Source organism: Thermobia domestica, chromosome 8 (genome assembly GCF_964235325.1).
Source record: "Thermobia domestica chromosome 8, izTheDome1.hap1.1, whole genome shotgun sequence".
Lineage (NCBI taxonomy): Eukaryota > Metazoa > Arthropoda > Insecta > Zygentoma > Lepismatidae > Thermobia > Thermobia domestica.
The window spans coordinates 252,182,296-252,196,423 of record NC_137461.1 but is presented as its reverse complement, the minus strand read 5'-3'; the positions used below and the strand labels follow the sequence as shown (position 1 = coordinate 252,196,423).

At 38.9% G+C, this 14,128-nt stretch overlaps 1 protein-coding gene across 4 annotated transcripts in view; it reads left to right on the top strand.

Annotated features, from left to right (window-relative positions):
* LOC145693544 (NAD(P) transhydrogenase, mitochondrial-like) overlaps nt 1–14,128 on the top strand; it is a 98,672-nt gene that overhangs the window by 69,665 nt on the left and 14,879 nt on the right. For all 4 annotated transcript variants that reach the window (XM_081769629.1, XM_081769628.1, XM_081769627.1 and 1 more), the window contains exon 19: nt 10,791–11,002. In XM_081769629.1, the coding sequence (XP_081625755.1) occupies nt 10,791–11,002 (212 nt within the window). The remainder of the gene's footprint in view (nt 1–10,790; nt 11,003–14,128) is intronic.

Here is a 14,128-nt window from a genome sequence, read left to right as displayed (position 1 = left end):
CGGCTGGAGTTCATGTGGTTCGGATTCCTCGGTAAGCTGCATCTCATATTAGCCTTGTTCAGGGGTAAAAGTGGATCTGGAAGGGTAGGGAGGCGGTAGGTAGCGGCATGACGTCACGCCGTCCCCCTACCTACTTTTGCCCATTGTAATTTCTTAGGAAGTGGAGGAACGCCGTGCATAATTTTTGGAGGTGGGGGACGGCATCCCCGCGCGTTCCCTCGCACTTTTATCCCTGGCCTTACTTCTGAAATTGATGCTAAACCCCATCTAATATATTTGGTCTAGGAATTAATTCGTGCGGTTTTACAAAAGATGCGGCTAGCTTATTGTCCCATAGTTTCGTTGATCCAAACATACGTTGAAAACTACTGTCATTGAGCATCTTGTTTAGTATATGTCAGTTGCTTGAAGCGGAAACAACAACATTTTTTTCTTCACCTGAAAATGGCGCATTTTGTGCCTGATAAAGTGTTTTTGCGGGGAGTTATTCTTCATTGCTTTAACATGAAGAAAAGTGCTACCGCAAGTCATCATATTTTAGTGGAAGTGTTTGGTGACCATGCTCTAGCTGAGCGAACGTGTCACAAGTGGTTTGCACGGTTTAAAGGTGGTGATTTCAGCTTGGAAGACCAAAAGCAATTTGGACAGCCAAAAGAATTTGAAGATGAAGAATTGAGAGCATTGCTTGATCAGGATTCGTGTCAAACGCAGGACGAACTTGCAGAAGCATTTGGAGTTGAGCAAACAACAGTTTCCAAACGTCTCAAAGCCATAGGAATGATTCAAAAGATGTCTTATTGGGTTTCACATGAATTGAAAAGAAAGACGTTGAAAGAAGAAAAACCGTTTGCGAATTGCTGCTTCAAAGACAGAAAAGGAAGGGATTTTTGCATCGAATCGTAACTGGTGATGAGAAGTGGATTCATTACGAGAATCCTAAACGAAAAAAGGCCTGGGTGAAGCAAGGTGAACCAGGTCCTTCACAACCGAAACGAGATATTCATTGTGCAAAGGTTATGCTGTATATATTGTAAAGATTTCTCGGGTAGAGCAAATAATGTACTCGGGATTTGGACTTTTCCCTTCACCTTTTTATTACAAAAGTTTTATGTACACAAATTATAGTAAGAAATTCCTCTAATATTTAGGTGAGATTAGATAGGAGCCCGGTGACCAAGCGTCGTGGGCTTTGGGGTTTAGGTACTCTCGGTGACCGTGCGTCGTGAGAGGGGTGTAGATTAGGTTTCTCTTTCTCGGTGACCGTGCGTCGTGAGAAAGAGGATAGGAACCCGTTGACCGTGCGTCGTGGGTATAAGGATAGGTACCTCTCGGTGACCAAGCGTCGTGAGAGGGGTTTTAGGTGTTGTGATCAATCCGTGAAGATTGATGTCGGTCCAGGTGTGCAGGTCCTTTTTATTCTGTCTTGTCGGCTTCCATCGTGGGTACTCGTCCTTCCGATTGATGGCGATGGTGATCGACTCCTCTTCGGGAACGTCGTCTGTTTGTTTGTGTTTATTATCAACACATGTAGTTCACACGTGGTTGCCTGGTACGGCAACGTGGGGATCCTTACACCCCCGGGGCGTAGAAAAAAAATAAGCCACTGGATTATTTTTTCGTGTTTGTGCCAGCACGTGGAGTCCGCATATTGAGCACAGTATACACTGGAAAACACTATAACACTGAAACACAAAATCAAAGTTAAAAAGCACTGGTCACTGATATCACTATTTGAGATATTATCACAAAAGTTTTAAAGTTGAAGTTGAGCACTGACAGTTTGTCCTCTTAATCTAAGCAGGATCCGTATAGCACGTCATCTCCCTCAAAGGAGAGGCTGTCGAAGCTCTGATGATTACAGTTAATAGTTATAACTACGTCACTGATGGTAATGTCCGCAGTATATGTTATGAAGTTCGCGCGTCATATGGCGCTATTATACAAATGTGTCTAATATTGGCCTAGTTCTGGCTAGTGCTAGTTAATAGATGACAAAACATACTTAGAGAACGGTTAAAGTCATTACATTGATAATTGTAGTCACGGCGGAGGAAAGGTTGCCAATCAAAAGTCCTGATTTTCTGAACGCTCTGTATATGTAGGTTAATGTGTTAGTGACAGTTATATGATACGCAGCGGAGAAGCGAAGATAAAAATGTTGGAGCTGGCCTTGTGAAGTTCGTTCGCTCGAAGTCGAAAGAAAATGCTGGCTTGCAATTTTGTTCACAACTGAAGGAAATTGTATGTATGTATGCTTATTTATATGACAGAATGCAGGTTGGTTAGGAATTATAAGAGTGAGAAAAAAAGACAAGGGATCGCTTGAGATTTGAATACTAAGGTGGGTACTAGATTTGGTCACTTCAAATAGTTAGCTGTATCATATGCTGTATCTTGTTTTCTTCTATTCCATGTTTTATTTCGTCTCTTTTTTTTTTTTCTTTGCCGCTGAAACATGAAGAGTGCGCTTCGCATGTCGCTCGTTTATATCTGCTGAGAGGATGATGATCTTGGTTCTCTCTCTTCTTATCTTCTTTTTTTTTCTTCCTAGCTGGTGCGTACGTCATCATTATCATTGTATATATATTCTTCGGCGGCATGAAATTGCTTAATCCTGTCAATGGAAATATTCTGTTCTCTCTCCCTGAAATTATGGGGCATGCGAACTCGATAGAGATTATTGTTTAGTTTTGAGATTATTGTAGCCGGTCCGCAGTATCTATCGGTCCATTGTGATGACTCTCCAATTCTTCGAAAGGGAAAATAAATGAGTACTTTATCTCCATTGTGAAAAGTTTGTTGTTTATGTCTTCTATCAAAGTACTTCTTTTGTTGTTCGTGAGCCTTCAGTAAGTTATGCCGTGTCTTTTCTCGAAGTTTTACGAGTTGGTCCCGTTCAAGCTGTAGCTGAGGGATAATCCTTAGTTTGCAATCGCTGATGGTCCTGGGTTCGTATCCAAACATGAGGAAGAAGCTGGATTTCTTCGTTCCTAATTGAGCGAAACTATTTAAACCAAAAGTAATATGAGGTAATAACTTTGGCCATGTTTCGTGATTTTGTTGGACGAAAAATTTTAAGGAATTCTGCAGTGTTTTGTTCATAACTTCGACTAATCCTATGTCTTGATGGTTGAAAGCAGGGCAAAACTTAAATTCAAAGTTATATATCTCTGCTAGTTTTTGAAGTTTCTTCGCTCTGTGCACAGGATGCCTGTCCAGATGAAGGAAACGAAAGGCGCCGAATTTCAGAATGATTTCTTCCAATAAGAATTGTTCAATTGTATCTGCTGTAATCCCATTAACAGCCTTTGTCACTATATAACGTGTACTTGTTTCGATGGCGACTAAAACATATTTTGGTTTTCCTTCTTCGTGCGGATAGGGACCTAAGCCGTCAAACATCCATCGTTCTCCTATATGGCCTATCGGGTGATGCAGAAGTTCACCTTGTTGTTTTCTGGGTAGTTTTTTCAGGAGTTGGCACTCTCTACAGTTCTTGATTCTGAATGCCAAGTATGATTTCATGTTTGGCATGTAATATTTGTTAAGGACAGTCTTATATGTCTTAGAAAACCCAAAATGGGGAGCTGACGGGTCTTTATGAATAGACTCGAACCAATGTCCTGCCAAGCTTTTCGGGATGCACAAAAGATGAAGTAGCCCAAGTTCTGGATGTTTTTGTGTTCGATACAATATGTTGTCTTTTAATTGGAAATATTTGGCTGCCCTCGTGGTGGAACTTTTTGCCGGTTCTCCCCCTTCTAAAACTGTTATAATATCAGCATATGCGTCATCCTTACGCTGTTCTTCTCGTAAGTTCTTCAAAGATCCTGAGTATTCTATTTGGAGAATGGGTTCTTCTAATGAATTAGATCTGTATGCATGTAGATCTTCGATTGCCTGATGTGGGTCCATGGGTTCTGAAATATCACTGCTATTCTGCTCTAAGCGGCTAATGATATCAGCCGGATGTTTCTTTCCTTCGATGTGACAGATATCAAAATTATAGTCAGCTAAGAAAAGTCTATAGCGAGTGTATTTCCCTACTCTGTCCGGATGACTACGTAAAGAGGTTAGACATTTTGCGTCTGTGAACAATTTAAATTTACGATTGAGTAAAAAATATCTAAATTTGCGTAAAGCATATATAATAGCATACAGTTCTTTTTGCCATACTGAGCTCTTGATCTCAGTTTTTGTGAGACGTCTGCTACAATAGGAAACGATTCTTTCTTCGTTAGTTTTGGGATCAAAACAAGCTAATAGCCCTCCAATCTGGTGAGAGGATGCATCTGTGTATAGCCTTATCTCTAGCTTTTCGTCGAAATGATAGAGAGAAGGGGCATTCAAAATGTCTTCTTTCAACTTGTCAAATAATTCGTCATGTTTTTCTGTCCATTTAAATTTGGCATTTTTGGTAAGAAGTTGCTGGAAAGGTTCTACCTTGGTCGTGAAGTCCTTGATATGACTTCGTAAATAAGAGCATAGGCCAATAAAGCTCTTAAGTATGCGTTTGGTCGTTGGCTTTTTAAAATTCTTGATCTTTTTTGCGATTTTTGGTGAGATGCTTATCTTCTCTCCGGATACAAGGAATCCTAGTACTGGTAGTTCTGTATATAACAGGTGCGTCTTCTTGGGGTTGGCTCGGAAGTCGTGTTTCCTTAATTTTTGAAATAAAAGCTCCAAATCTGAAAGTTGTTGTTCCCATGTATAAGAACCGATGACGATGTCATCTGCGAAATTGGTTATGCGTTTAGGTAAGCCGTCTAGTAGCATTTTTATTACTATAGTCAAAGATTGGGAAGAGGAACAATGACCCATTACGCATCTAAGGAATTTATAACTTTTGCGTGTATGATTTACCTCGAAAGTCATATATTTAGTGCTTTTTGGATGCAATTTTATTTGAAAATACGACTGGGAAATATCCAAACTTGAAATCAGGTTTTTCCCTTTTAAAACCTGTAAAACGTCCTCTGTATTTTGAAATGGTATGCTTAGGTATTTCGTATAAACATTGCATGCCTGGAGATTCAACACAAGCCTGAAATCTGAACTGTTTGGTTTTTTAATTGCAATTAATGGTGAGGAGAAATTACTAGTCTGTGTCTCCGTTATGATTTTTGCATCTAACAGCTGTTGTATCTGCTTATCAATTTGATCTCTTATCCCTAATGGAATTGGTGGGGAACGGTGATGGAATGACGCACTTTTATCTATACGAATTTTGTGTTCATATCCTCTAAAATAGCCTATATCCTCTGGGCTGTATGAAAACACATCCCTGTATTTATACAATAAATTGGTTACAGCTATTCGCTGGTATTCTGGTAAATCTGGATTTATGTCAAAAAGGTTAATGTTAAAAGATTTAGCAGTTTGCCTTAATCTTTCCTTTATCTCTTCTTGAGTACGAAATTGATGCGCTTTCTTTTCGTCTTCTTCTATTGTAAATGAAAATTCTTCCACGCCCTCCTCTGTATACGCCACTGGTGTACCTTTATTTAATGTTATTATTCGTGACGTGGGATTGGAAATGAGTAATGTGAGGTCGTTACTCGGTACTCTCATGGTCATTGCCTGTAAGCCGTATCGGTCTAATAATGATTGCAAAGGAGTAATGTAAAATGCAGCGTCATGAATTGTTTCTCTTTGAATCGATACAGGAAAGAAGAAATGTGATTTCGCTGGTATCGTAACTTTACTTGCTGTGATGACGTTTGCATTCCTTTGCAAGTGCAGAGAGTGCGTAGTGTCTCGTGACATTTCTTCCGATTCTTGCTTTTCTATTGGAAACGTAGGTTTCCTAGGTTTTCTGTATAATGATATAGATTTATTCTCCAAGTCTATTTGAGAGAAAAGTCTTGTGAGAATGTCATTCCCAAAAATCGGATTAAAGTCAGCATCTATGATGCGGAAGTAATGTGAGAAAGTAGTGTTGCCAATTTTAAATTTAATTAAAGCTATTTCTTTTAAAGTTAGAACTTTGTTGGCAATGCCCTTGATACGAGTTTGAAATGGTATTAGCGTACACTTTGGGGGTACGTCCCGTCTTGACCATAGACTAAGACTAGAACCAGTGTCTATTATAGCTGGTAGACTGTTTGTATTTACATGAATATTGAGTAACAGTTTATTATTTTCTATTCCCAATCTAACATGTTCACGATGTTTATTATTGGTCGTCTGGGTGAAAAATTTGGCGTTCGTGTCCTTAAGAGTTTTCGCTGTTGCCTGCTCTTCTTGAATGCCAACACATCTTAATTGTGGTGGTGTCTGTGTGGCCCGCGCCGACTTTTCGGAAATGGCCCGCGAGGCTTGACTTTGGCCTGCGAGCCCATCTAGGCGTTTCCCTGGTTGGAATTTTTTGGATTATTCCAACAGGTAGATGCTCCATGGTTCTTCTTGTAACAAATTGAGCAGACTGATATTTTGTCGCCCTTTACAAAATTGTTCCTTTTTCTACCACCGTTATTTCCTTTATTGCTATTCTTCGCATCCGCTTTTCGTCCGTTGTTACGCCTATAATTAGACTTCATGGCGTTCTGTGCTACCATTAACGATAACTCGGCCATTTGATTTGCTAATTTGGTAAGGTCCGTGTGAGGAGGTTGTGAGGGCGGGTTTTGACTATGGTGGGGGTGCGGATTCGAAACTTCTGGTGCAGAGGAAGTTGACTGAGGAGGGAAGATATTCTGCGATGGAGGTGCAGAAGGTAACGATTGCGAATAACTAGGAGCAGGTTGGGTGTGATGCACAGTAGAAGTTGGCTGTTGTGCATAGGTTGGCATGCATGAATTAGAATTCGTTTGGCTATAATGGTCGTACAAAGGGAGTGGTGAGGGGCGGTTAGGTTGGCCGATTAAAGAACGAATTGCCTGTGACAATTCTACATAATTCCTCTTTTGCATGAGATCTTGAGCTTTTTCCAGTTCGTGGAGTCGTTCCTGCAGCCGCTGGATTGTTGGAAAGGATTCCAACGCTATCTTTTGCAGCAAATTTCGTTGTAGTCCTAACGAAAGAAAATGAATTTTCTGTTCCTCTGAAGCCTCTGGCATCAGCTGTCTGATAGCCCTCAATTTCCTTAAGAAATATGAATCGACTGATTCATTTTCGTTTTGTTGAATTTGAAAAATTTCTAATTCCGCCTTATACGCTGGTATATTTGGGCGGGACAGAGAAATTAATTTGGTTTTCAGCTGTTCGTAATTTATTGTGTCGAATTGATTCAGATTTTGCAATTGTAAGACAAAGTCAAGAGCTACGTCCTGTAGATACATAGGAAGAATTTCTTTCTTCTTTTCGGGGGTCCAAGCCTGAAGTAAAGCCAGATGATCAAACAGCATGAAAAATCGATCGGGATCGTCAGTACTGTGACCAGAATATCTAGTTAAGTGAGGAATATTAAGAGGTATACGGGAGCCTGATTCTGCCATATTGTTATCGCCTTCTTTATATGTATTTTTCCCAGATCTAGTTGTCGGCATAAATACCTGCCAGCCTGTAACGAATCAATCTACCGTTAAGAGTAATGAAAGTATTTATGAGAATACGGATACTATCTTTTATATGATCCTGCTTTTACTTACACTGTATTGTAAAAAGTTTCTAAGTCCGTGTTTTCGTTAATAAAAAAAGCGCCCCGTAGGAAAGTCCTTTTAATGTCTGTAAATAGACGCCGACGCATCTACCATGTAAAGATTTCTCGGGTAGAGCAAATAATGTACTCGGGATTTGGACTTTTCCCTTCACCTTTTTATTACAAAAGTTTTATGTACACAAATTATAGTAAGAAATTCCTCTAATATTTAGGTGAGATTAGATAGGAGCCCGGTGACCAAGCGTCGTGGGCTTTGGGGTTTAGGTACTCTCGGTGACCGTGCGTCGTGAGAGGGGTGTAGATTAGGTTTCTCTTTCTCGGTGACCGTGCGTCGTGAGAAAGAGGATAGGAACCCGTTGACCGTGCGTCGTGGGTATAAGGATAGGTACCTCTCGGTGACCAAGCGTCGTGAGAGGGGTTTTAGGTGTTGTGATCAATCCGTGAAGATTGATGTCGGTCCAGGTGTGCAGGTCCTTTTTATTCTGTCTTGTCGGCTTCCATCGTGGGTACTCGTCCTTCCGATTGATGGCGATGGTGATCGACTCCTCTTCGGGAACGTCGTCTGTTTGTTTGTGTTTATTATCAACACATGTAGTTCACACGTGGTTGCCTGGTACGGCAACGTGGGGATCCTTACAATATGGTGGGATTTGAAACGTGTGGTGTACTATGAACTTCTGAAACTTGGTGAAACTATTAATGGACACCGCTATCGACAACAATTAATGCGTTTGAAGCAAGCTCTGGCCTGAAAACGACCAGAATGGAATAACAGGCATAATAAACTTATTTATCAAGATGATAACGCTCGCCCACATGTCGCAAAACCTATTTGGAAAATGTCGGATGGAAAGTGTTACTCCACCCGCGATATTCACCAGACACTGCTCCGTCTGACTACTACTTGATCGATTGCATGAATAACGATTTGATTGGACAGCGGTTCACTTCTTCAGAAAATATCGAAAAATGGATCTTTGATTAGATTGCGTCAAAAGATGAGGAATTCTTTCGACACGGAATCCGTAAATTGCCTGAAAGATGGGAGAAAGTAGTGGCTAGCGATGGACAATATTTTTGTTAACGTATTCATTTACTTTGTTTTTGAAATAAAGCTTCAATTTTTATTAAAAACCGCACGAATTAATTCCTAGACCAAATATCAAATGCGAACAAAATAAAAACGAGTCCAATTATACAACAGAACTAAATTGTCCTTGTTCCCGAGTTTTATCATTTAGATTAATGAAAGCATCGTAAACCGTAATAGATAATCTTAGATATAATTTTAGGCGTCTCATTAATACCAAAAGAATCACTGAGTACACTACTTTGTAAACGAGGACAGTTGGTGTCTATGAAGTTCCAGATCATGTTTTATGGCTGTAAGGTCAACATACACATCCTCGGCGCATGATAGATGGGTTCGAGTTACAGTGGTTTGGATTCCACGTGAAGATGTGGAATAGGGTTGCCATATTTCAAAAATGAAAATGCGGGATGCTACTAAATTACGAGAATCTTTGAAATGTTTAAAAATGTTATATACTAATTTACTTTCTTCCAGTAAATAGAGTTGTTCAAGTATTACATAATCACATCTTTAGTCATTTTAGTAGACCTCCTTCCTCCCTAGTTAAGCAAACGTAAGCAGATAATTATCCCCGCGGGGGCCCAGTGGTAGAGCGTTCACCTCCGGTGCTTGGGGTCCCTGGTTCGATCCCAGCTCGCGCCGTGTGGACTTTGTGGTGGACAAACACCGTGTTCGTGGGTTTTCTCGGGGTTCTCCCGTTTCTTCCCACTTTCTTCATTCCACCATTTCACTCATCTCTCATCATCACCGTTTCCTTTAGCCTAACCGGCATAACCATGGGACGTAAAACTATAGATTTCATTTGATTATCCTCCCCCCCTGTTTTTTTAATCTCCCAGGATCTGTTTTGTTTCGTGGCTTTCAGAGTCTATTTTAGCTCATTCAAGGTATGATGCTTCCTTGCACACTTTTTTTCTTACCGTTAACTTATTGCCAATTCAAGTTTTCAACTTTTGACATACTCAGAAGTTGAAGAGAATAATTGTATACCTAATCCTGTGAAGAAAAGCAAATTATAATATTCCCTTTCTTCCTTCTTCGCTGAAATCCGGGACATTTAATCGGCCCGAGAAATATTTTCGGGACGCCAGGACGCAATCTCGATTCCGTGAGGGTCCCGGATTTTCCGGGACGAATGGCAACCCTATTGTGGATCCATGTTTCGTACAATTTCGGTACTGAAAATGATGTAACAAATCAATTTACTAATATATAAGATAAGTGAAAATGTGATGCGATGACCAAACGCAACATGAAAGACAAGAATTAAAAAAAAAAAAAAAAAAAAAACCGATAGAGGTGAGATGATCAACTTCATTTCTATAAAATAGTTTACTGTAGCAAAAACATAATATAGTTGATATATTCTGCATGAGCTGGTCTTGGTGCGAAAAGGAGCATATTTGAATCTATTACATAGTACTATAACTCTAGCTCTCAGTACGACGAGGTAGAATTAAGATAAGGAATTACATAAATATAGAAAGCTTTATTAACTTACAATGGAATTATGTAATTTTTACAAAAATAAAATAACTATTAATATAATGTGTATTTACAATTTTACAAGTACTGTATAATCATTCAACAATGCGAAATTTGGCAACAAAAAAAAAAAACGCAAACAAAGGTGACAGAGTGAGATGGAGTACTGAAACCACAAGACTTAAAATTTCTGCATGATTAAGGATAAATTTTCCCTTTCATTAAGAAAGAAGTACCCCATTTATTATTTATTTATTATTACCTTTTGTAGTACCTCCAATTTCCCAACACATTCACTTTGATGAAGGCGAGAAAGATAAGAGTTACCGAAATTATCAGCTTCAAACGTTTGAAACTTAACAAAAGTTAGATAAATTCGTATATTTAATAAGTTAGATTACACAAAAAATGCATTATGTTTATAATATATCTGTCCTTATCTAAATACTGAATGAAAGCATCTTACCTAAGTACATAGTTTGCTACATGCATTAGTATTACTAACAGTAAACTATGCTTGTGCATATAGTTAATGTTTCGTAATGTTTTCGTAGTACTTTTTTCGAAAACATTGTCAAGCTGTATATAATATAATCTTGTTTGTAATTCCAGGGCGAATGCCAGGTCAGTTGAACGTTCTTCTAGCAGAAGCTGGTGTTCCGTATGATATTGTGTTAGAAATGGAAGAGATTAATGACGATTTTCCGGAAACTGACTTGGTTCTTGTTATTGGAGCCAATGATACGGTGAACAGTGCTGCAGAAGATGATCCCAATTCCATTATTGCAGGAATGCCCGTCCTACGAGTATGGAAATCGAATCAGGTATTGCACTTTTATCTTGCCGGTACTGTTGATTGCATTAACAAGGCTACTTGAAAATAATCCGTGCATACAGAACGTTCCTTTCCTTAATTTAAGGAACATGGTACATCAAATTAATTACCTTTATTATTAATATTTGTAGTTCTGTATAAATTAAGTCTTTCTTCCGAACTTGAAGATTTCCTTAAACAAAAAGTCAGGAATTCTGAAGGTATTTGTTTTCTCACCTCTCAGTTTAGGTAGAGATTTTATTGTGTTCCCACATAGCCGAACTGTTAGCGCCGCCGTATCGGGATACAATTTTTGATGCTGATTTAATATTGTAAGGAAGTTGAAAAGCTACTTGAATGAAGATGTAACGAACTCGAATTTAGTCAGGCTGAAGCCGATTTTTGAAGTATACATAACACGATTTAAAAGCTGTCTGGCATACTGATAGTCTGCCATAGGCTTTTATCCGGATTTATTAGAGAAATGCAATACATACAGAAGTCGAATCATATATATTCGATCTTTCGGTCTTTATAACTTTAGCCTTAAATACTTTAAAACTATACAAGATAATAATAAATGGTTTTGAACATGTGACAAGATAACTCATAAAGTTTTGCTTCCTAATACACGTCATCTGAGAAACAAATCTTTTCAAAACGTTACTGTTTACATCAATCTTGGCTAGCATATCCATTGCAAACTGTTAGCGCTGAGGTTTGTCCGTATGCTTTAGTGCCTAAAACAGCTGCATCTTGTAGGCATAAAGACATAACCTCTGGCATTTCCAATTCAGTGGCCGCCGTACGTAGATTTTTCAGACTCCTTGCAGACGCCTGTCGTACTTCGTCTAGGTTTTCATCTGAAACAGATGGGCGACATATCCCCTATTTTAAGAGAACACTACCTGTTTTCATAAATGACGTATACTAAACTCGAATAGTTGGTCGGGACGGTGATTCCCTTCCATACCATTTCCGAAAATTTCGTTGCACTTGGGTATCGGACTTCGTCTCTATAAACTAGGCTACACACTAAAATGTGTCGGAAAAAAATTATTTTCTAAATATTAAGTTGGATAGTGCGGAAAAGTGGCCATTTGTGACAAAAAAGATGTGTGATTTTTCAAAATTTTTTGGACGTCGTTAGGTGGCGCGCATCAAACTTGAAGTTTTGAGAGTGATTTGGTTATGCATCACGCGCAACAATTTCACAAATATGTCATTATTTGGCTATTTTTATATATTTTTTTCTGCATTATAATCATTTATTGTTTTGTTTGTGGGAAATATGTTAAATTCGTGCCTCACAGGGATGGTTTTCTGTGCTGTTTACGTATGCTTTTGGTAAAAAATTGTCAATTTTAGGCAAATAATGCTTCCTTTCCTATTGATGTTTTCCAGTTGGCTTTGACTGAGTTTTATTCGAAAATTTTCCGACATAAAAGACTAAATAAGATTTGCCTTTCTAGTTGCTAATAGTTCCTCAATTAGTGTCCAGCGCTTCGCTTGCTTTCATAGCTTTTTATTCTTTCAAAATAACCCAGAGCTCACCACGAGGAGGTGACTGGACTGCGAGATCCACCCACCCCAAATTCTGTTGGCAAGTATGATTTTACTAAGGAGTCGGCCAATATCATCTGATTTTTTTCGTGGATTTTATAGTCATTTTTGTTCGAAATATCGGCAGTGGACCTCTAGATTCCAATTTCGCTTTGATGTACCCACCATGTGTGCTGACGCCGAAAACGGAAGAAGTAACCTCTGATGATTTTCAGTAGCTGTTCGACTCCTTGTGTGGCAGAAAAATCTTGAATTTTAATAATAATAATAATAAATATAATCATCCGCTTCTTTATTTGTAATATTATTGGTCAACGGTGGTTCGTAGAGGGAGCATGAAGCCCAGTCGATCATGTCATAGTATTGTTGTGCATTAAAATTGATGGTTGGTTAAACAAAAGTGCGAATCATTTGCCTTTTTTCAGTCACTTGCTTTTTTAATTCATCGCCAACCAAGATTTCTTATGTTTGAGTTGTGGTAGGTTATTAAAGCCAGCAGGAGATTGTTGAATGACCCTATCAGTCACATCTCTCAAGTGGAGTGAGAGAAATCGGGACAAATGGATCGTGTTCAAAAGTGTCCGTCAGTTATCGATGGTTCCTCCTTGATCCCAAACACAAAAGTGCTTCATTATGTACGTTGCAATAATCTGCAGTTGTTCAGAGGGGTTTGGAGTGCTTACATACTGCCGCAGCACTCCGCATGCCGTCGTTAACCACCACGATTGGATTTCTTATAACAGATTTAAGCACGGATCAACAATATCTTGCTGATATCTGTTCAGCTGTTTCGAGCGTTGTTTGTTTGTGTAGTTTAGCGAGGAATAAGCTCGGACCACTGGATAAGTGTTCCGAGTTTATTTCTCGCTAGACTAGTGTTACGACTTATTTTAATAAATAAATATATATTCTGGTCAGAAAGGTATCAATTTTTTAAGTAGTAGTTCCAGAGGGAAGATGGATAAAGTTGATATGAATGATTGAGCTTTATGTTCGCTCCACAAACCTCCGTTGACCAATATTGGGCTGCGGTGGCTCAGTGGTAGAGCGTTCACCTCTGGTGCTTGGGGTCCCGGGTTGTGGTGGACAAACACCGTGTGCGTGGGTTTCCTCGGGGTTCTCCCGTTTCCTCCCACTTCATTCCACCATTTCATTCATTACTCATCATCACCGTCTCCTTTGGCCTAACCGGCATAACCGTGGGACGTAAAATTCAAAGATTTCATTTCATTTTTCTGTTGACCAATAATATTATGTTATGTTTAATACAATTATGGTATAATTTGGAATGATTATTTGCAATATTAAAAAAAGAAAGAAAGAAAGAAAAAGAAAGAAAAATTTTCATATCCAGAAACTTGAGTATGTAAAAATAAACACACACTGGAATATTGAAGAAAGAAAAAAAAGTGACGTATGGAAGTAAAAGTGAAAGTCCATAGTCTTGTTATATAAATACTAAACTTAGAGATCACAGGTTATCTTACGTCTCTTGCAACTCTCAATCTCACTCTTTATCCTTTGGATTGTACGCACATCAACCACGACCATAAACTTCCCACCAGGCATAACG